Source organism: Daktulosphaira vitifoliae, unplaced genomic scaffold (assembly GCF_025091365.1).
Source record: "Daktulosphaira vitifoliae isolate Bord-2020 unplaced genomic scaffold, ASM2509136v1 Scaffold_2, whole genome shotgun sequence".
In the NCBI taxonomy this organism is placed as follows: Eukaryota; Metazoa; Arthropoda; class Insecta; order Hemiptera; family Phylloxeridae; genus Daktulosphaira; species Daktulosphaira vitifoliae.
In genome coordinates, this window is record NW_026099573.1 from 45,898,136 (window position 1) to 45,923,557 (window position 25,422).

The 25,422-nt window shown below is 28.9% G+C and overlaps 1 protein-coding gene across 4 annotated transcripts in view; it reads right to left on the reverse strand.

Annotated features, from left to right (window-relative positions):
* Positions 1-4,272: 4,272 nt before the first annotated feature.
* The window catches only part of LOC126899129 (dynein axonemal heavy chain 3), a 236,275-nt gene continuing 215,125 nt past the window's right edge, over positions 4,273-25,422 (reverse strand). For 2 of the 4 annotated variants that reach the window (XM_050673684.1, XM_050673683.1), the window contains 4 exons: positions 12,050-12,266; positions 11,528-11,566; positions 5,540-5,653; positions 4,273-4,655 (listed from right to left, as the gene is read on the reverse strand). In XM_050673684.1, the coding sequence (XP_050529641.1) occupies positions 4,473-4,655; positions 5,540-5,653; positions 11,528-11,566; positions 12,050-12,266 (553 nt within the window). In that variant the 3' untranslated portion in view covers positions 4,273-4,472. The remainder of the gene's footprint in view (positions 4,656-5,539; positions 5,654-11,527; positions 11,567-12,049; positions 12,267-25,422) is intronic. The other 2 variants (XM_050673685.1, XR_007702488.1) reach the window with 2 other exon arrangements.

Here is a 25,422-nt window from a genome sequence, read left to right on the forward strand (position 1 = left end):
TATGTTGTATAAAAGAATTTGTAATTTTATTTTATTTTGAACATTTGTAACTGACATTTATTTTATTGTACTTTGGGCATTATTATTTTAGTTAAACTCAGTATATAAAATAGAACATCATCGCCTATACTACTTGTCTTCCAGTTTTTAATTCCTTTTCCCCTGGAGTTAAGGTAAAAACTTAGTAAATTAAAACAACAAATGTGTCAGTTATATTTAAAATTCCACTATGCTCCGGTCTGGTAGAGCCTCGGCTAGTGGTGAATCCAACTTCGTTTGGGTTTATGTGCTTCATCGGTGATAACCTCACGGTTAGTTATCGGTGAACGTCACAATATATAAGTGTCAGACCTTCCGGAACACTTTCAAAAGTTATGTTGAAAAAGTTCTACTTTCTGAATGCATTTTTTATATTTGAAGCCCCCCCGTATATAGTGAAATAGTCCGATTTCAAAAAAAAGTATGTCCAATGAAAGATGTATATAAATACTACTTCTCATGAAAAAATTGTGTTGATCTATACACTTTTCAATAAGTTATAGCATTATAAAGTTAAAAATTTAAAAAAAAAAATCGAGAATTTTCACACAAAAATAGCATTCGATAGCCATTTTCATCATGAAGACAAAATAAAGTCCAAACATTTTTCTTTTTAATATTAAAGTATATTACATAAGCTTTAATTTAAGATATATATAAAAGTATCAGTATATCCGGAACACTTTCAAAAATTAAGTTGAAAAAGTTCTACTTTCTCTATGCATTTTTATGTTTTGAACTCCCCAGTATTAAGGGAAATGGTCCGATTTAAAAAACAAGTATGTAAAATGAAAGAAGTATATAAATATTATTTCTAATAAAAAAATTGTATTGATCCATACATTTTTCAAAAAGTTATAACATTTTAAAGTTAAAAATGTAAAATATAAAATCGAGAATTTAACACAAAAATAGCATACGGTAGCCATTTTCACCATGAAGACAAAATAAAGTTCGAAATTTTTTTTTCCATAATTGCTCGGATTTATTATTAAATAAGTGAACTTTTCAACACTCATATATTAGTTTCACACGTATGTTGTGTGTTTGTTGTTTGTAACTTTCCACGCGCCACATGTTATCGCGTATCCCGTCGTCTATGGCCGTGAGACTAGAATATATATATATACGTATATGTTAATATTCATATATATATTCCTACTACCGCCGTATATGCCTCACGTATAAAAATAATAATAATATGCCCGTACTACTGTTATTTTTAATAAGCTAAATTTACACTCTAGTTATACAATTATTAAAAGATTTTTATACTGAAGTCAAGTTTAACCTACATTAATTAATTTAAGAATTCTCTAAACACACTTACACATTAATTCACAACATATATCACTGGTTTTTGCAGGCGAACCCTCCCATAATCAGTGACTCTATTTACACGGCATTACACAACACAGTTTGATAGGTATTAAGTGCTTTTAGCCAGTTCAGGTACGCACTATAATATTTAGCGCCCCTTAACAAAATTTTAACCATAAACATACATATCAAGCTATTTATGTAAAAAAAATATAAATTAAAAAAACTAAAAAAACGCACTTTTAAAGCACATCGAACTAAAAAGTTAAAAAAAATTTTTAAATAAGCTTAAAACAATAATGAACGAAAAATACTAGTAATATTGCGAAAAAAATCGTCGGGCGCTCAATTTACGAAAAATATGGCACAAAGCACCCACGCTTTTATCACAATAATTCTAGTTTTTTCGTACATTATTGTTTTAAGCTTATTTTAAAATTTATTTTTAACTTTTTAGTTCGATGTGCTTTAAAAGCGTTTTTTAGCTTCGATGCGAAGTTGAGAAGATATTAATTTTACCATGATTTGTTTATTTTTTTTTTTTTGGGTCTGTCACTACTTTTCTCAGCTCTCACTGGACCGATTTCTTTCAACAATACGTCAAATTATATCTAGTTGAAGATATTACCCTTAAAAATAGAAAAATTTTTCCTCGTTCCCCGCAAATGGGGGTAATTTCCAAAAAAATTACAAATTTAAAAATCGGTAAATTTTGCCATTTTTTTTCACTTTTTTTCTTAAAACTTCCATAACTTTTTCAAAAATCAACATAATTTTTTTTATACTAAAACCTTAGGTAATTTCCTTTCATTTGATATCATTTTTTTTGAAATTCTAACACTTATTCTGCTCACAGGAAGAATTTAAAATAGCAACTTTTTTACAAATACTAACTTTTTCAACTTAACTTTTGAAAATGTTCCGGAATTACTGCGTCCTTTAAACATATGTCAAATTAAAGCTTATGTCATGTACTATAAAATTTAAAAAAAAAAATTTTTTCCGATGACTATGCGCAAATGGCTACCATATTCAAAAATATGCTATTTTTGTGTTAAAATTTTGGGGTTTGTATTTTATTTTATTTTAAAATATCTTATAAGGGCAATACACTGACTTTCATGAATATTTTATAATTTAATTGACATAGAATAAAGTTCATAAGACATAAGAAATTAAACTTATTTAAATTTCTTTGCTTTTTTAAAGTCGAAAAAGTAACTTTTAAATTTGACTTAGTTTGAATAGCTAATTTTATCGTGCGACGAACAGTTGCCGAATCGGTAACACTTGTGTCTTTCACGCATAGGGTACGAGGTTCAAATCTGTCAGTACCAATTAATATTTTGCTTTTTTTTTTGAGTTAGAATAGAATTTTCAAATCATTTGATATTTATCTCATTTAGATTCAATAACTTCAATAAATATAAAGGATCTTATCACTATAGTCTCCCCTCGTGAGAAGAAATTTATATTCATGTTAATATTATTTTACTATGTGGTTCTTTTTGTGGCTACGATTTATTTTGCCAACCCTCACTAGAAGTACTATTTCAATGATACGTCAAATGATTACAATTCGTATTTAGTTAAAGTTATTACTCTTAAAAATCAAAAAAATATTCCTTATTCAAATAAAAAGTGGCTTAACTAGCTTTTTCAATACAAACAATTAAAATTATTAATTTGTAATATTCTTAAAGTATTATTGTCGAATTAGATTTGGTATGATAAAAGTATTAAACTACAAGAGTAAATAATTTTACTTTGTAATTTATTAATTTTTTAACTCTATTTGTGTATGATATTTCCAGTCTATAATTTTTTTGTAACATGTTGCTATATAAATGATAAATTAAAAAAGTAATTTTTAGTTTCACCTGAATTTAACGATGGATTTTTACAATTATAATCAAATTTTTTAATACGCTCAATTGAGTAAATCTTTTTCACAACTTTTTTTTGATTGGTTCTTTTAGTTAAAGTAAATCAAAATTAATTAAGTTCTGAATATTTCAATTGCAGAATTTTTTTAAACACCAAAAGTTATTAGGAAATGATTACTATTATTTCTATTTCAGTTATCTATTACGATAAAAATGCAAAAAAATCGAATTTTTCTGATAAATGTACTGTAAATAGTAATTATAAAATTTCCTGATTGCATATTAATCTTAGAAAATTTCATTTTTTTCTATTTAATAATGTCAATTTGAAACTTACAAGTTGAACTATAAATTATAGTAACAAATTCATTTTTTTTAATTAAAACTTTCACTTTAAAAGAAAAAAAAAGTAGGTTCAAAATGATTACTTTCAACATATTAAAAATCAAAATCAATAATAATTTGAAAAGAATTAATTATAAAAATTATATAATATACAAGTAAAAGATTTACTTATCTGCAGTGCTCGAATTGGGAGGGGGGGTGCGCAGGGGGACGTAGCTCCTCTACTTTTTTTTAAATTTTTTTGCGCACCCCGACTACTTTTTTTTATTGTGACGGGAGGACGGTGGAAAATACCACCTATTTTTTTTTTTTAAATATTAGTATGATAATGAAATATGATTTATTAATAAACACTAAATAAAGTAATGAGTAAAAAAAAAAAAAAAGGTCTTCAAAATACTAGGGACGCAGTTTTCAAATTGTTAAGTTGAGCTCCCCTACTTATTTTTGGCCAATTCGAGCACTGCTTATCTGGATATAATTAAGGAAATAGAAGTTTATGTTGCTTTTGTAATTATCCATCAATTTCTTCGAATTAAACACTATCTACAGATTTTCATCAAAGCGTTTCTTATGATAGTGATTTTAATCACTGTCAGATTAAATCTATACTGGACCCAAGCCCCACCGCTGAACTGAGAAATTATTATAAGGTAAATTTAAATAACCATAAAAGGAAACATTAGTAAGCACAAATATTTATTTACATTATTTTTTCCTTAATTTTTTAAGTAATAGACGAGAATTGAAGTTATTATTTTTGTTAAATTTACAAATTTATATATATTTATTTATGCAAATCATATTTAACATTATTTTTTTATAATATAACACAAAATATAACTTAAATTATTTTTTGCTAAAAAAGCTTAAAATCCTATTTTAATCATCCAGTTGACATAGGCAAGCGGTTCCTCGGTTAATCCAATGATTTTCATGTTTGTCGGTTTTAAAATCAATATACATAACAAAATTTGTTGAGTGTCCTGTAGTTGAGAGCACGCCTCGCCGAGCACTTGTTTTATAAATAGGTGCATCATAAGAGTATTTTTTAATAAAATTCAACTAAAAATAACATTTATTCGGATTAATGTAATCAAATAATGAAAAATTAGGTTATTGATAAAAGAGTTAAAGATTTAATAAGTTTTATTGATTAATGAAAGGTAATTGATTGAAAATTATGTCCCTTATTTTGTTATTAAATATTGAATTTTTTTAAGTTTGTTATATTTAGCAATGATTTACAAACAATAATTTTATTTCACAGATTAATTACATTAAATCGATATTGATAAAACTTTTTCTTTAAAGCCTTTAATGCATATTATTATAACTTAACAATTAATGATAAAAGTTTAAAATTAAATAAATAATATATAATTAGTGTACTACAAAACATTAGAGAAAGTTAATTTAGAATATTGTAAAAGTTCATTAAAAAAATATTGAAACAAGAAAAAAAAAATATAACATAATCTATAAGTAGATGGAAATTTACAGGGGATTTCATCATAATACTTGAGATACAAAGAAGAAAGGTTGAAGAACCTTATATAGGCGTAAGAAAAGAGACGATTATAATTAGTATTATTTGTGAAAAGAATATTATTTGGAACTGGGAAAGTGGGAGATTGTAGAACCAAAGGTAGTCATGAGATAATTGTATGCCAAGAGATGATGAAAGTGCAGAAAATAATCTTGCCTCACGTTTATTATAGTCTGATGAAAGATAGTGAGAATATCGGGATGAGGAATGATTGGCTAAATGATTAACTAAATATTGAAAGGATAAAAATTCTCATTGCCAAAGATATCAACCTAACGAAAAATCATTTATATATTTAACAAAACAACTAAAAAATAAAGTAACGCGATTCTTACAAAAAAAAAAAAAGGTAATTTAAAAAGAATTAGTTATATTTTAATTAAGGAATATTTTTGTTTACCTTTATACCTGGCTTAAACCATATTATTGGTACAACATCATAAAGAATGTTGGGGAAACTTTCATTAAGCATACCTAATTCACGATCCCATCTAGCTCCTTCTAAAAATAAACCCTGAAAAAATTTGAAATTTTATTTCATTTAATGTTTTGTTTAGGTTGGTTTTAGAGTTTTTGTGAATAAGGGGTTTTAAAGACCTGATACGTTAATTAATAGCTAATATTTTTGCGTGGATATTGTAAGTATTTTATTAAATGCTAAGCCGAGATACTTGGTTTTGGTCATTTTAGGAATAGGAATGTTATTCATAAAAATTTGAGGAGAAATCTGTAGAATGAATGAATGAAGAGTAAACGTTATATAGTAGGATTTATTTTCGTTTAGTTTAACAAGCCACTTCTAGCACTAGTTAAACATTTAAATTAAGTGTGTTTGTAAGTGATTTGCAGTTGTAATATTATTTTTATGAATCGATATAAGTATTATACTTTATAATCTAAATAGTTCGGTATGTATGTATTTTCAGTTATTTGCTGGTCAGCAGTAGACAAGTAAGGGAGAGAGAAATTACATAACGCCAAATGACCGCGGGTGATGGGAACCAGTACAGCAAAAGGCCCATGATAACTCGCTAGTATAAACATACGTGCACGTACTAAAATTTAAGTTATTCTAAGATATGCAAAATTAAAGTATGTTACTGTAATTTTTGAGCTTTAAAACGCAAAGTATTATCATTCTATGGTAAGTTTTTCAACTTTCTCTCTTGAATATTCTGAAAGTACTAGTAAATACCCACAAACTCATAAAAAATCAATTTCTATTACAATATTTTTTGTTACTGATAAATTTCGGTAAAAATTACGTGAGAGGGAAAGATGACGAATGATTTTTATTTTGTTATCTTATACGACGTGTTTCTTTCATTATTTATACGTTTGTTTTATTTTAATAGTACTCCAAATTCTGTTAAATTTTTTATAATGATAACAATAATATTAATATTACTATTATTAATAGTATTATTAATATGATTATAAAAAAGTATAATATGATAGTGTAATAAATAGCAACTAATAAAATTTACAAATAAATCTATAATTTAAAATTGGTCGTAAATCAAAGGTTTTAAAAAGTTTTTTTGGAGTACAAATGAAGGAGTTGAAACAATACGTGATTGATATTGACAAAAGAACATATGGTCTAACACGAAAACAGTTTTCTCAATTATGTTATGACTATGCTGAAAAAATGGAGTTTAATACAGAAAAAAAACTGCTGGTAAAGGTTTTCTTAAATATTTTATGAAAGAATGTGAGCTAACATTACGAAAACCTGAGTCTACAGGTTCTATAGGTTCATCTAATCAGTTGCTAGACTCATGTCATTTAATCGAGTCAACGTTAGTAATTTTTTTAAGTTGCTTAGAGAAATCAGATTAAAATACTCATTCACAGCTGAACAAATCTACAACGTTGACGAGTCAGGATTTTCCACAGTGTCAACAAAAACACCAAAATTCATCAGCCCTAATGGTACTCGCCGAGTGATAAAAATTTAAAGCAGAAATTTGTTGCACCCCTACTCTTACGCAAAAACCTTCTGTTACTCCTCCCACACTTTTTACCCTGGTACAAGTACCACCATACATATTCTCTATTATTTTAATGTACTTTTTCGGGACTCCTTTTTTTATTAATGTGTACTTTAAATCCTCTCTCGGTATTCTATCATACGCTTTCTCCAAATCTTATAAATACCATACACAGCTTTTTCTTCTTTTTCCTAAACTTTTCTATTAGTTGCCTTACAAAATAATGGCTTCAATGTTGATTTACCCGGTATAAATCCAAATTGGTTTTTAGATACCGATGTCTCATTTATTATTCTCTTATCTATTACCTTTTCCCAAATTTTCACACTATAACTCATAAGCTTTATGCCTCTATAATCTACACACTCCTGTATGTCACCTTTACCTTTAAATATCGGCACCACAATACTATTCCTCCATTCATTTGGAATTTTTCCTTCTAATAAAATTTTATTTAAAAATTCCTCCAACCACCTTATGCCAACACCTCCTAAAATTTCCCACACTTCTACTGGCACTTTACCTGGTCCTGCTGCTTTATTTTTTTTCATTGATGCCACAGCCTCCCATATATTTTTCTCATTAATTGAATCTACCAGTCCCTCATTCCACCAGATATCCTCTAATGTCTCTTTTGGGTACTTCTCATTCAATAATTTTTCAAAATACTCTTTCCACCTTTTTTTCACATCGCCATCACTCGAGAGTACTTTATTATCATTACTTTTTATACACCTTATATAATGATAAGCTTTAGTCCTTTTCTCTCTTATTTTTGCAAGTATATAGATTTTTTTCTCGCCTTCCTTTATTTCTAGCCAATCATAAAACTCATCATACCTCTTTAACTTCGCCTTACTTACTGCACACTTGGCTTCTTTGCACAAGCGTTTATACTTCACCCAGTCTTCTCTCCTTTTGCTATTCTGTCATACATTGAATTGCTTTTTCTTACTTTCTATGATTTTTAGAACGTCTTCATCCCACCACCTGGTTTCCTTGTTTCCTGATATTCTACTCCTACTCTCACCAACAATCTCTTTTGCAATATTTTTAACACAACTAGCAAATCTATTCTACACATTATTAATGTCTCCTTCGACATTCCACATTGTCCTCTCTTTTACCGTCTTGACAAACTCTTTTTCATTTTCCCCTTTGTCCCTTCTGTTTTTGTATATTCTTTTCCCGGTACACCAAAACTCCATTACCATCAGTCTATGTTGTGTAGTTACACTTTTGCCTGGTATAACTTTACAATATTTTACTCGCTATACGCTCTTTCTCTTCCACATAAAATTATCAATATGTGATCTATTATTTATTTATTTATAAATTTAACAGGCTTAGCCCTTTTTACAAAATCAGGTTATTAAACAATTTTATAAAATAATATCAGTATAAATATAATTCACAACGATTCAATAGAATATTTGAAATAATATATATAAAAAAAAAAATTACCGTTTTAAAGTACAAAATAAGAAAAAGGAAGTGGTTAATAAGATAACATATGTGGGTCCATATTAGCACTATTTAAAATTCTTCTAATCGGCTCATTTTGTAAGTAATTTGTAGAACTAATTTGAACGAAGAAAGGAAATTGGGAACGAGAATTTCTCTGAGGAACTTTAAAATTAATTAACTGCAAAAGATACATTGAGTCAATACTACCATCCAGCAAATCGTTTAAAAATGTAATATCTGCAGCAAATCTGCTGTCTGCCAATGACGTCAAATTAAGTTTACTTGCCACTAGAGAATAATTATGAGGATCATGCTGGATAACAAAATAAATGCAGCATGCCTCAAAAATCTCCGTTGTACCCTTTCAATTTGATTATAAATAAGTATTAACCTCAGCAAGATCATACGATACTGAGAAATCCAGTATTCTTTCTCCAGCCTCATTCATCCCACTAAAACCATACCCTCCATGTACTCTTTCGTATTCACTCCTCTCATTATCTACATGTCCATTCATATTTCCACTTATCATCGCACTCTCATTACCAGGTACCTCTTGCATCACTTCATCCTTCTCTCTCTCTCCAAAACACTTCCTTGTCTATTTCATCACATCCTACTTGTGGTGCATATGCACTTATTACATTCAGCACTTTTTCTTCGAATATCAATTTTATGACCATAATTCTGTCACTTTTCCTAGCTACTTCTACTACTTTACTTTTTATCTCCTCGTCCATTATTATCCCTACACCATTCTCTGTACTAGACTTACATGAGTATATTATTTTATAACCCTCACCTATTTCCCTCAATTTCTCTCCTTTCCACTTAGTTTCCTGTACATAACAAATATTCACTTTTATCCTCTTCAATACTTCTCTTAATTCTCCACTTCTACCAGTTAATGTTCCAACATTCCAAGTACCTATTCTTAATTTGTATCTATCATTCTCCCATATACACCAGTCCAGCCTAGAATTAACTGATAATGTCCCTACACCGTTGACACTGCAAGCGTTGGGCAGACCTGTACACATGAATGGTGTAACAGCTACCGCAAAATTTGTGCGACTGGTATCAAACAATTTATTCCTTAGGCCTTTTCCGTTTTTAACTACTTTATTTCCTCTCACCTGTTGTCCCCGCGTACATTTGAGATGGGACAATTCGCATAAGTTTTTTTCAGGATACCTCATACTATTTGACAAAAATTTTTACGTCGGCTATCGACCTGACGCAACCTCATTAGTTGCCTCTTACGACTAGCAGAGGTGCCGCGGAAGTATTCTTATCCCTTATCCACAAGGAAAAGCACAGAAAAAGAAATTAAAACGTAAATTGGTTTTTCACAATAAATAATAACATAAACCAATTAAAAATTTGATTATTGCATTTAAAGTCTCTATTAATATTATTTTTTATGTTAATAAAGTCGAAATATTTTATGAAGTTTTTGTTTAAGTTTTGTTTTTGATACTTAATGTCTTAACATAATATGTTTTATGTTGATAAAAAATTATTTAAGTTATTTTTATGATTAATACTTATTTTTTATATCGTATTTATAATTTTATTTAATCTCAAGTATTGTTCGACGTCTTACCCCAATCCATTCGTTATCTTACCCCATAGGTAGGGATAGATGACGAAAATGACAATTTTCAACAAAACTCATATTTCACTCCTAAGAAGTTAAGAGGGGCGTTTGAAAAAATTTGTTGTGATAGGCTATATATAGAAGTAATTCTCATGTATATTTCAGAATTTATATCCATTTACAAAAGTCAGGAAAAATCGTAGAAGCTTTACCTCGTCATCTTACTCTGCTTTACACTAGGTGGTTTGTGTGTTAGATTTCAGAATATACAAGATATCAGAAAGTTTTCTGTTTAAAGTTAGGCAGTATGATGAATTAGGTGGGGAAGTAATTGTATATTTTTTGACGTTAGATAGATGATTCAAAGATATGCCTTTCCAGTTGTTAGTATTGAAGAATACAGTTAATATTTTTTTGCGTTTTTGTCTCCAAACTATGATAAGTTCTTATTGATGGAAAAATGTATGAATCAAACTTAATGTAAGAACAATTTGTATGACTGTATATAATGTGTTTGAAATTTGAAATAAGTATTGTATTTTATTGAGAATTTTACAATGATAGCAGTTCCTCCATTTGCTGTGTTCCTAAGATGATTAGTGTAAATAACGTGATAGCCAGGAAAGGTTATAATCGTATAACTATTAAAATGACTTCCTGATATAATCGGTAGGTCAATGTTTTGTTCCATTAGCGTCACTAAAAAATTGTTTTTACGTCTACAAAGACCGTAAAAGTTCCAATGAAGAATGAGGAAAGATTTTGCTGTTTTAATAATATTCATTATTTTTATTTTTTATAATAAGTGATTAAATAATGATTTAAGTGGGGATAGAAGCGGATTTACGATATTATTATTTTCGTATTAGTGATTTTAAGTAATTTAAAAAATTGATGAAGATTTTTGTCTAGTCTTAGGGGCAGAGTTTGTTAGGATATTAAGCATTATATGAACTTTAACAGTGTCATAATACTGCTTCTTTGCTGGCTCTCTTAGCCATAACGAGGTCACGTCAGGTAGAAAGCCAGTGTAAAAATCCTATCAAATCGTAAAGTGGATCCGACTACAAATGGTTCGTATAAAAGATAATGATGTTGATTAATTAACATATGTAGTTATTCTGATTCTATTTTTACTCAATTTCAATGGATTGGGAATCTAGCTCAATTTTAATTTTTCTTAATATTGTTGTTAATATAATGTGTATATATTATATAAACAATAATCTCATACATTATATTAAAAATAGATTAAATATACTACAAACACAAAAATATCTAAAAAAAAAAACGTTTTGTTAATAATGTATTAAGTGATCGATCAAACCTTTACAAAAACTCCTCTGTCCTCTTCATTATTTTTTTTCTTTGGATGTAGCGTGTAATAATAAATATATTCCATTTAGTTATGTAAATCATAATAAAATATATCTTTTTTAAATGACATTATTTATAAGATATGTAAACAATTTTAATTTAATTATATACTATATAATCTAATAAAATAATTTGATTATTTATTTTAGATAGGATAATCTAAAAGCCAAAAACATCATGAATGTAATACTCCGCGATCCTACCGTGCTGTTTTCTAACTTATTCAAATTAAAAATAATTAGTATTGCAGATGAAAATATTTTTGATGAGTAAAATAAATAGGTCATTGGGGGCAGTAGAATTTAGAACCCTGGTTAACACATTTTCTAAATGAAGCCGTTAGGATTGTCCGATAAAGAACTTGATTATGATATATTGATGATCTTGTATATTCTCTTTGAATAATAATTTTTTTTATGTTTTATAACAATATGTATATTGTTGAGTAAAATTTAATTATGTATTATATTACTTGGCAATACGTTCCCCAGCTCGGCTCATTCTCAACATTGATTTCGGACTCATATAATGTAACTTCAAACTCAAATCCAAGTTGGTCAATCGGTATTTTTTCTCTACGAGAAAAGTTTTGGAGTACACCGGATAAAAATGATTGTGTAAAATAAAATCCCGAAAGCCAAAAAACTTTTGGAATTCCATTGTCAAGCCAATTTTGAAAAAAACTCAATCTGTAAGTAATTTTTACATAAAAATGATTGATAAAAATATACTTTACCATCCACGGATAATAGACACCTTCAGTTCATTTATACCAATACCGTCAATCAGGGTGACTTAAAACGAATTAACATTTAAGCTACTCTGACAGATTCATTATAAATAGTTAACAAATTCTATAAAAAATAATATGTTGCAGCGTATATCAAAGGTATATGATTGAGCCAAAAAAATAAAATTAAATAAAGTAGATTGTATTTAAAATATTTGGAACAATAAATTTAAATAGGTATGAATTTAAAAGTTGAATAATAATTGTCTTTTTATACGCAAGTAGAAATTTTTAGTCAACAAAAATATAAATTATTATTTAGTAATTATATATATATATAAGTATATAGTGTTTAAAATATTTAAATTTATTAGTGTTTAGAAAANTAAAAAAAAATTATGTTGATTTGTTGATTTTTCAAAAAGTTATGGAAGTTTTAAGAAAAAAAAGTGAAAAAATTACGAAAATTAGCGATTTTTAAATTTGTAATTTTTTTGGATATTTCCCCCATTTGCGGGGAACGAGGGAATTTTTTTCAATTTTTAATGGTAATGTCTTCAACTAGATACGATTTGTGATCTTTTGACGTATTTTTGAAAGAAATCGGTCCTATGAGAGCTGAGAAAAAGTGGCAACAGACATAAAAAAAAAAAAAAACACATCATAGTAAAATTAATACCTTCTCCGCTTCGCATCGAAGCTAAAAAATTTCAAAAATAAACCTATTGCTATCGTGACCCAGCATAGTTTTCTGAAAGTGATTAAAAAATCAATAGGGTCAATTCATGCTAAATCATCCAAATGTGGTTGCACGACCAACTCAATTTCTTTTAATTTTCAGGGTTTCATCTATAAAAACATTAAAAATAGTCTAGATTTAGAAAAACACAAAGCATATTGTGCCACGGCCCCACTGTGCTAACATTATTTTATTTAAAATTTCAAAATAAAGTAAATTGCATTTAAAACATATAGAACAATAAATTTAAATAGGTATGATTTTTAAAGTTGAAAAACAACAAAAGTTGCAATCTTGAATCTCCCCCGTGGTCAGGTAAAGGGTCAGATTTTCAAAAATGTATACCATATGAAAGAAAACTACCACAGGTATTTACAAAAAAAATTGTTTTCATTGTTCATTTTTTAAAAAGTTATTGTAGTTTTAAGAAATAACTATTTAAAAAATATCGAAATTTACAGATTTTAAAAATAGCAATTTTTTAGAGGATTTTTTGCCATTTACAGGGAAGTATTGGGTGAAGTGGGGTAATTGTAAATTGAGGCAATTGTAAAAAAAAATTATACAATATAACGTTATCATTTTTTTTACATTTTATCACAACCGTATAAAGGTATATACGGTTATGATATTGTGTAATGGTTTAAATACGAACATTTGATATTATGTGATAGTAAAATTTATCTGTTAATAACACTCCTATTTTTTTCTGATTGTCAAATGACAGTACCCAATAACAATCTACTGCCAAACATTCAAAAATGTAAGTATTAAGTTCAACATTATTTTGTTGTCTTTCTTATTGGGTTTATAATACATTATTATTCACGATAATAGTGAAATACGTTCATATAAAACTATTTGATAATATTTACATTTCCTCCCAATAAATGTATCATGGGGTAAATGTAAATTTAAATTCGGGGCAATTGTAAAAATGATTTTACTATCATTTTTTACAGTTAAAACATATTTTAATTGGATGCTTTTTATGGTTAGGGTTCGTAATTATATAAAAAAGAGGCCAAGTGTTAAATACACCGTTGAAGATATTGAAGGGGCTGTAAATGCCGTTAAATTACGACGTTATACATATGCTCAAGCATCTGATGAGTATAAAGTGCCAAAATCAGTTATATTTCAAAGAATTAAAGGAAGAAAAACTTCGATGAACTGCCTGAAAGCTGGTCGCCGTAGTGCATTGACAATAGAGACTGAAAATGTTATTGAAAAATGTCTGTTAGCTAGATCACAAATGGGTCAACCATGTGATAAAGATGAGTTGAAAGATTTAGTATGTGAGTACATCAATGTAAACAATTTGAAAACCCCATTTAAAGATGGGAGACCAGATGATGACTGGTATTATTTATTCATGAAACGACACCCTTCATTAACTTTTAAAAAACCAGAACAGCTTCAAAAATTAAGGAAAGATGCTAGGAAGCCTGATATTATATACAATTTTTATGGTAAACTCGAAGAAGTGTACATAACAAATAATATAACCACTTTTGATGATGAATTTATATTTAATTGCGACGAAAGTGGATTTCTAACAGACCCATCAAAGTTAAAAGCAATTGGGGAAAAGGGTAAAACACTTAGTCGTGTGTCTGGCGGTTCTGGCAGAGAATCGATATCAGTTTTAGCCTGCATTTCTGCAAATGGTTCTTTCTTGCCTCCCTTTATTGTTTTCAAGGGTAGTGCTGTACAAGCACGTTGGACGTCTGAAAATGCTTATCCTGGAACTCTTTATTCATCATCTAAAAATGGTTGGATGGAAGAACCATTGTTTTTCAACTGGTTCGAGACTATGTTTGTTAGTAATATTGAAACATTAAGAATTTCAAAAAATAAACCCAACAAAACTGCTGTTTTATTATTTGATGGCCATTGTTCTCATATAAGTTTACGTATTTTAGAGTTGGCAATTGAAAAAAATATAGTTTTGGTAAAATTTCCCAGTCATCTTACTGACAGACTACAGCCATTGGACAAATGTGTTTTTGGGCCTTTAAAAACAGAGTGGAATAAATTATTGATCAAGTTTGGCAAGCAGATGGTAGGAAAAGGTATTGGTCAATTAACAAAGGGTAAATTTTCTGAAATTCTTGGAACACTTTGGTCGACATCCATGAAACATGAAAATATAGTGTCTGGATTTGTGTCAACTGATTTATTTCCTCATGATAAAACCAAATTTCCTGAGAGTGAATTTGATCCCATAGACTTAAAAAATTACTATAAAAATCTACAAAATTATAATTCCGAAGAAAATAACACAACATTTAATAATGAACATTATCTAGAAACAATCGACACAGTAAATCCAAATATAGAGGAGCCCACTCATTCTTCAGTCAACAAATCCTCAAGCATCTTCCTCAGATAATAAAATTGAAATTACTTCTTCTACTAGTTTTAGCCCTAGAGATATAGTAGGCATTTTTTCAAATCAACTTTTACAGTATAAACAACCTAACTCTACTACCACTGGTGTAGCTAAAACACCAACCCCAAGACTGAAGACTGCTAGGTATGGAGAAGTTTTAACAACATCAGAAGTATTAAATAGACTAAAAGAAGCTCAAGAAAAGAAAAATATGAAAAAGCCAGCTGGAAAACGTGGTAGGCCAAAAAAACCAATAGAACACAATGCAGTTACTACAGAAGAATCTTCTAGTGAAGAAGAACAGTGTAATTTATCTATCCCTTTAAATGATTTCAACGATGACCCACTTGACTTAGAAGAAGTAATGTACCAAAAACCTGAATGGTCTTTGATAAAACCAAAGGTATACATTTTGGTGGACTTCTTAGGTGGTCCTCGTAACAAGCACCATTATAAATATGTTTGTTGTGTTGTAAGTGTTGATGGTGATGATGGCGAAATTATAGTAAAAGGAATGAAAAAATAAAATGAAGAAGGAGAGGAGTTCTCAATTGTCGATGATGATATTTCTACTATTGATACAGATATGATCCAAGCAATACTTCCTATTCCTACTATGACAAAGAAAGGAAGGAAATTGATTTACAAATTTCCTGGCTTTGTCTCTGTAAACGAAAAGTGATTTTAGTTTTAAGATGTTATGTACTTAAATTATTAATAACCCACTTATCAAAAGACTGATGTAGAGTTAAGATTATCTATGTTGTTTTAGAGTTATTTGTTTATTTATGTTAAGATGTTATTTTCATTTTTTTTTACATTAAATTGTATAATTACCTATCCTAAAGACTGATGCAGAGATATAAGAATAAAGAAATTATGTAAAAATATTACATTTTGTTTTTTTTTACATTTGCCCCAAGCACTTTGTTATTTAAAATGGGTAAATATAAATATTATTTACAATTACCCCTAACACAGTACATGAAATGGGGCAATTGTAAATATGTGTTTAATTTACAATTGAGACTCGTAAAATGATCAGAGATCATTTAATTTCGTATTGCACCAGTTGTAATTGCATAATATTCAATAGCTTCAATTTTATTCATTTACAATTACCCCCAAAAATTGTTTAATAATTTTTTTATGGGGCAATTGTAAATATTGAATTAAAAATAATAAAAAAAGTATTTTTTGCATTTTTTTATATGATACCATATATTTTAAAAAGCTTATAATTGATATTCAGCACAAAAACAAAAAACAAATAAAAATTACGAAAAATGTTTAATTTTCTTTAAAAATATTGCATAATCTATTTACAATTACCCCACTTTACCCTAAGTTAATTTATATTATTATTAAATGTTGAGACTATGTAACATAAATAAATTATAATTAGATCCTTCAGTTCGAAAATTTACTGCTTTTAGTTGTGAAAGACATTCTTATCATTTTTGTGTTGTTCCATTTATATTAAATATATCCAATATCACTTTTGGTAAAGGCTTAGAAGGTGCTTTACATGCTTCTCCTAATCCTATGAATGACTTTCTTTTTAAAGATCAGATACATATTTATGTAGATAAAATTTTAATTGCTTCTAAGGCTTTTGATACTTGGAGAAATATTTTAATCTGGTATGAATTTAAAATTATATACATGTTCCTTTCTGAAAAATTAAATTTTACTCATTGAACTCTGCAATGAGTCCAAAACGTCAGAACTCAACTGTAAATATGGATAAATCCTTAAGGACTTCAAGCAAATAAAATTGTGTTCTTAGGTCACATCCTTACTGCTTGTAGTATGTACATGATTCCCTCTATTGTCCAAGGTTTAAAGAGTTTCCTATTCCCCGTAATAGAAAAGACCATCAGTCTTTTTGGGACTTTTACAGAAAGTTTTCTTCTCATCATTCTTCATTGTTAAAACCTTTTTCTGATCTACTTGAAAAAGATACACCTTGGGTTTTTGATGACAAAAAAAAATTATCTTTTAATGTTCTGAAAAATCAGTTTTATCAGATATGAATCACTTTCTTTTACTCCTTCTGAATTGTTTAACACGGCCACGGCGTTTTTCACACTCCGCAGTCGTATCAGCTTCTTCTCAGCCACCGCTCCATAAACTAGACCTTTATACAGACGCCTCATCATCGTGGTGTAAAGTCCAATAAATGATTATTGTCGAATATCTAACGCAATAATACGTTTATCAGTTATTTTCCTGAAATCAACTGTCGTTCCGTTTTATAACACAGTTTTCCGCTCATCAAATCAACAAATACGTGCAGTAATAATATATATATATTTATTTTGGTTTTGTTTTCCTAATTTACTATTTGTCAATAAACAGCTCGACGCCATTCAAAAGTATTAGATCATGTCATCTATATTAGTGTTATCCTCTCGTATCATGTTTTTAATCAAAATCTTTTTAAAAATTTTGTTAATTTTCTTCCTGCTTCCCAAGTAAACATAATAGTAAGTTGCTATTGTTCAAGAGTTTTAACTGTCACAAGCTATTTACTCAACTGTTACATCAAAATTAGTAGAATCTATGGAAAAACGTATGAAGGAAGTTCATAGGATTAAAAGAGGGCCAACTGATCATTAATGATGATTATTATTATAATTAAGTTAAAATATTAATGTTAATTTGTACGGGGACATTTTTGCTATTATCTTTCTAAAATTGTTTATATATATATATATGTGCGTGTATAATGTAAACTAATTAATATATATGCTTCAATTTTTTTTAACAAATATTTCTATGTTTATGAATAAAAAACCCAATTTTATCTGACAGTGATTAAAATCAACATCATAAGAAACGCTTTGATGCAAATCTTTAGATAATGTTTAATTTTAAAAAATTGGTGGATTATTCCAAAAGCTACATCATATGCTATTTCCTTATTAATATCCTGATTAAGATAAAGTATGTCGAATGAAAAAGGGACTATTAAAAAATATTATTTCTCATAAAAAAATAATGTTGATCCATACACTTTTCAAAAAGTTATAGCATTATAAAGTTAAAAATTTTAAAAATAAAATCGAGAATTTTAGTCTAGAGGTCAATTTTCTTTTTTAATTTAAGTATATTACATAAGCTTTAATTTAAGATATATATAAAAGTGTCAGACCTTCCGGAACACTTTCAAAAGTTATGTTGAAAATGTTCTACTTTCTGAATGCATTTTTTATATTTGAAGCCCCCCCGTATATAGTGAAATAGTCCGATTTAAAAAAAAGTATGTCCAATGAAAGATGTATATAAATACTACTTCTCATGAAAAAATTGTGTTGATCCATACACTTTTCAATAAGTTATAGCATTATAAAGTAAAAATTTTAAAAATAAAATCGAGAATTTTCACACAAAAATAGCATTTGATAGCCATTTTCATCATAAAGACAAAATAAAGTCCAAAAATTTTTTTTTTAATATTAAAGTATATTACATAAGCTTTAATTTAAGATATATATAAAGTGTCAGTATTTCCGGAACACTTTCAAAAGTTAAGTTGAAAAAGTAAATTTTTTGTGAAAAAGTTGTCATTTTGAATCCTCCCTTGTGGGCTGGTGAAGGGTTAAATTTATAAAAAAATATACCAAATGATACGTAAAGACATCAAACATCTATAAAAAAAAAAATTATATTGATTTGTTCATTTTTGAAAAAGTTATGGCAGTTTTAAGTAAAAAAATTGAAAAAATTTCGAAAATTAACGATTTTTAAATTTGTAATTTTTTTGTAGGTTTCCCCCATTTACGGGGAACGAGGGAAATTTTTTCAATTTTTGAGAGTAATGTCTTCGACTAGATACGATTTGTAATCTTTTGACGTATCATTGAAAGAAATCGGAACGGTGAGAGCTGAGAAAAAGTGGTAACAGACACAAAAAAAAACACATCATAGTAAAATTAATACCTTCTCAGCTTCGTATCAATGCTAATATTGATAACATAATTTGTAAAAATGTGTGTACTAGTATAAAAACTTTTAAAATTTTTTTTGATAAATAATTTTAAATAAATGTTAGTAATACATATGTAATCGTATATAGTTTTAAAATGTAATAAAACAACATAATAAAAACAAAACAAAAAAATTATGGGAACTTTATATATGATACGGCACCGCCTTTTGCTCTAGGCTAGCGCTCACCCGTGTCTCTCTCGATATCAGCCGTCCAGCTATTAATATGACAATTGGTTGTCATCGGTTGTCTCCCCGCCGTTGACACTGAGATAAGACCGCCGCCGAATATGGATTACCGATATTGCGTTCTGTTCCGTTTTCGACGTACACCTAACTGGTGACACGATTCCGTTCTTTCTGCTTTTTGTTTTCTCGGTTGTTTATTTTCGCTTTTGGTTAGTTTCGTTTTGTAAAACATTTTTCATCGACCGTTACGCGGAAAGCCTCCGTGCGGTAAAATATTGGAAATGCTGAAGGGAGATAAATATATCTTTTTGTTAAAAGTATACTAATACTACTTGTCGGGTGCATTTTATATGCACGGCTGAACGTGTACTGTTGTTACGCGTCAATCATCAGAGTTGATGAAATATTAGCAACGCTAAAGTGAACTAAATATATATTTTGTGTTTAAAAACGTATATTAATACTACTTATCGGGAACGTGTTGTGTAACCGCCCAGACGTATATTGGATTACGCGTTATATAATATCAATTGAATCTATCCATTTATTATGTGAATTATCAAAACCAACAAACTTGACAAAAAATTTGTCTTTATTCTTCTTAATGATCTATTCCATTAAATAAACTTCTGGAAACTAAGTTTTGATAAGTTTGTGCTCATAGAAACAACCATTAATAGGTCTGTTGTTTTCATCTGTCATGGTTTTGTAATACGAATTTTTGCGATTGTAAAGATTTCCGATGACCAATTTTATGTATATCCTTTTTCCAAGTGACGAAACAATGACTTTTTATGCTTTTGATTTTCTTCTACTTCGATACGGTTTTGGATAGCTATTTCTTGAAGAGGTTTCACCAGCGGTTACATATGTGCCCGTACAAAATTTTCCGATTTTTCAACATTTCTATAAATTAACTGTATTTTATTTTTTATGTTTTGTTTAGAGCGTATGATTTCTTTCAACATTTTATCCGACATCTTGATATTAACTAAACATATATCAGTATGAGTCGTCTTTTTATACTCGCGTCATTTATATGAACACATCAAGCCCACATCGATATCGATCATTGTAGAAGTCATCATCTTTGACTATAGTAATGAAACTATATCGTCCTTTATTCTAACATTGTGAACACATTGTTTTGAATTCATTAATACTAATATCACTGGAACACTGATCTTTATAAACGTGTTTGAGATTTGTTTCATCTTTTTTGTACAGTATAATCATATTAGTGTTATCTCTTATCAGTTGTTTAGGAATTCTAGAATACGTCTGTGTTAGGTAAAAACTATCAATATCATTGTGTCGCCCTCGGCAAAAATAAGATGTCATATGAATTTGTTTTTCACAAATTACATCATCGAATACAAACACAGAGTTTGCTTCTAATTTTTCACTTAATAATTTATATTTTTGTTGATCCGGGGTTTTCGTGTAAACGTATAGGTGCTCGAACCTCAAACCATTTTCCTCAGTTAATAATTTAAACATTTTTTTTACCACAATTTGATGGTCCACATATTATGCATCTTATTGTGTTGGGTAGCAGTGGTCCATGTTTAGACTCGATGGAGTCTGTAATATCCGCGACATTATCGACTGATAGAGTATGTTTCTGTTTCTCAAAAAACATTATTAGCGCACATTTTTACACGTCAAACAAATGAGTATAAATGATGAAAAACTCAAAAAACCTTTATAGTTATAAATTGAAAATGGTGCGAACAAGACGTGCGATGAAGCGAAGTGTAGGACGCAGTATTGTCAATTCAATAATTAATCGATTGCCCATTGAAATTCATGTTCCAGGGTATCAGTATTGCGGACCAAGCACAAAACTTAATAAAAGACTAGTACGTGGTGATCCTCGAATAAATAAACTCGATGCAGCGTGTCGTGAACATGATATTGCGTACGCAAGAACAAATGATTTATCGGAACGCCATTTGGCTGATTAAGAGTTGGAAAAACGTGCTTAGGACCGTGTAAAAGCGAACGATAGTTCATTTGGAGAAAAAGCTGTTGCGTATGCTGTTACAAATACCATGAAAGCTAAAAGAAAGATTGGAATGGGTTTTGGTGGTGTACTACGAGTTGGGCGTAAAGCTATGCGTAATTCAAAAGATATTAACAGCGCGGTATACTTAGCATTAGCGGCAGCTCGTGTTGTCGTAAAGGGAAAACAAAAAATTAAAACACCTCGCACTATCAAAGTACCTAAATTTGGTGGTGTGCTACCACTCATTCCTATTTTTGCTGGACTTTCAGTTTTAGGATCGTAGGCTAGTGGAGTATCGAGTATTGTAAAGGCACTTATGAACTTGAGGACATAAATAAATATCTAAAAGAACGTTTTTAGTCGTATTAAGTCTCATTCATGATGAAGGATAATAAAAACACTTTAAAATCTGAATTAAAGTGTAGCAGACAGATAGATTTCAGCGTTAAAAACAGTATAGGCGGTATTTTAGGCTTTCATCAAAAGATACTCGATGCAAACAAAATACTTAAATCGGATCAAGTTGCTAACATAAATAATTTAACTAGTATAAAAATAAATTGTATCGCTGCTTATGGTTCATTTGACAACAGAATTTGATAAGTTAAACGGTTCACGAGTTTAATTTAGGAGTGGTAGCTGGTTACCGCATTGTTGAAAATCCTAAAAATTTGATACACTATCCATTAATATCTATTCAACTATACTCTATAACTGTTAAAATAACAGATCAAAATGATAATAAAACCAAGAGTAATATTAAAATCCAATCATTAAACAACCACTAGTTGAAGAGACACGACATAAAAACCTTGACATTCTTTCTGCTTTGGGATATACAATTAACAATAGACGATATTTTAGAAGTAATGGAAACATCGTACAATGGAGACCGCATAGTAAAATTGGATTATTTTTCCTATCAACCGTTTTCGGTTAGCGCAAAATCGAATAATGATGAGATACGAATATGCATTCAACAGCACGATGTTTACACACTTCGATCTGATTCCTACCTCTTGATAGTTGGAGAACTCTCGGGAGTTCCTGTCGGCTCAGATGTACAATTGGTTAACAATTGTCTAGCTCACTGCTTCATTGAAATAAGATATTTATTGAACTCAATAGAAATAGACAGATCGCGAATGCCTGGGATAATGTCTACAATAAAAGGATACGTCACGTTTTCACCGAATGATCATACACTGTTTGAAAATGCTGGTTGGAGTGTTGTAACTGCAAATACGAATATGATATTTGAAGTATGCATACCTCTAAGGTTATTATTAGGATTTGCCGAGGATCATAAAAAAGTCATCATTAATTGTCGTCAAGACTTAATTTGGCAACGGAGTGATACAGATTTAAACTGTATTTACTCGACAAATGAAAATTTATCAAGTTGTAAAATTATTTTGAACAAAGTTATATGGATAGTTCGACATGTAAGTGTGTCGGATGCCATGCGGTTAGACATGCTCAAAATCCTGGAAACCTCAACACCGCTTTAAATAGCATTTCGAAGTTGGGATCTATATGAAAATCGCGGCTACCAAATAGTAAAAGACAAGTCTGGACAGTGAAAACTTCATCGCAGACTGAGAGCCTGAGATTTTTTATTGTAGCTTTTCCAGTGGATAGAAAAAACAAAATAAACAAAGATAGTAGTAGATTTGACCATTGTTCGTTATCATTTCTAAAAGTATACTTGAACTCGGAATCGTATCCCTATGACAATTTGCGAATGGACTTTCCGAATGATAAATATACTGTACCATATCACATGTACGCCCAATTCCAAGAGGTGTTCTATGAAAAGGAGATAGCGTGTCCTATGCTGTCAAAAACAGAATTCAAGACAACTGCACCACACATTGTCATTGACTGTTCAAGGCAAAACGAAAAATTAAAAAATGCACCAGTAGATATTAGATTAGAATTTGAATCTGATGAAAATTTTCCAACTGACACTACAGCATATTAATTAAATGTACACGACAAACTGTTTGAATATAATCCTATGACTTTTGTATTATAATTTTTTGTAATAGTTATATAGTTTTTTTAAAATAATATAAAACTTTTAATTTATAAAATACTAATACAGGGTGTTCAGTAAGTTAAGAAACAGTTAAATTGTTACAAACAATGAGTACAATAGAAATTCGTTTCCTTATTTACTGAACACCCTGTATATATATTTGGCTATTAAAAAAAAAAAAAATGTGTTATTTACTTTAGTACCTTATCCTTACGACAGTGATCGTTACTGTACGATAGTACCTTTGATGTTGGAAATATGCTTACTTAAACGTCTGGTAGTCGAAGATAAAATTCTTAGAAAACGTTGTTAATTTACATTGGATTTCATCCTCTCCCTCCCCCAACCATTGCATTAGGTTACTTTTTGTTGGATTTAATCCCCCCCCCCGTGAACTTTCCACCGTCAGTGATAGGTGGGTGAGTGGGTGTAGGTGGGGGTTCGCAAAGTCCCTACTTTTACTATTACCCTACTTGCGTAATTTAGACATATGATTCTAAAATTGAGTAGATTTTTTTCAATTTTTAAAGCTGTTAGAATAAACTAGATTCAATTCGAGTTCTTTTGACGTATAGATCATTAAAATTAATGTAGAGAAATTATTCTGAATATTATATACAGACACAAAAACACACATTATGGTAAAAGAAATACTATCTAAAATTGTTCTCCTTATATTTTATATAAAAGCAAATTTATTTATCCCCAAAAATCCATCTAAAATAGTTTGAAGCTTCAAGCATGTCAAAAATAAATCAATTTTTCTGTTGATATGGCTCACGAACAGTTGGAAAAAATAAAAATAGATTTTTAAAGTTCTTAAGAAGTACTTGCAAACGATATACAGGTTGTTTAGTAAGTAAAGAAACAGATCAGATATTACTAACAATTAAAACAATAGAAATTCTTTTCCTTACTTACTGAACACGGCGATTTTTTTTTTATCATAACCCACTTAATTCCTTAAAAAAAAAAATAATTTAAATATTTTTTCTTTCTTTGGTTACTATTAGTTACATATTATTCTTGAATTATTAGATATGTTATACTTTTTAAGTTCATCCCTTATGCATTGTAAGGGTATCAACTTTGGTTTTTCAAATGGGTACACATATTTTGAATTTATTAAAATGTTTATGTTTTTATTTTAATAATAAATGTCATTTGAATTTTTAATATAGCTTTATTCATTTATTAGATATTATACTTTAAATTTTCAAATATACATATGATACACAGAGAATTAAAAATACAGGTAGCTAATTGTTTTTTTGACATCAATGTTCATAGCATGCAGCATCAATTACAAATGATAGTAAAGTACATTGTTGTGAGTTTTTAATTACACCAACTGGCAATACAAAAAACATAGCCATAATTGACAATAAACATTCTGTTAATATGATAGCGATGTTATAAAAAACCAATTAGCGACCTGTATTTGTAATCATTCATGTATTATACAAGTATATTAAATCAAAATTTTTATATCTAATATACAAATAAAATTTTATTAAAAACAAATCATTTATTAAACTCAAAATATGTGTTTTCTCATTTGAAAAAACAAAGTTGACACCCTTTAGGCATAAGGGATGAACTTAAAAAGTATTACATAGTTAATAATTTAAGAATAATGTGTAACTAAAGATAACCAAAAACGAAATTTTTATATTATTTTTATTCTTTAAGTAAATGAGTGGTTTATGATAAAAAAAGTCGCTCTGTATATATTTTTTTTTTTTTTTTT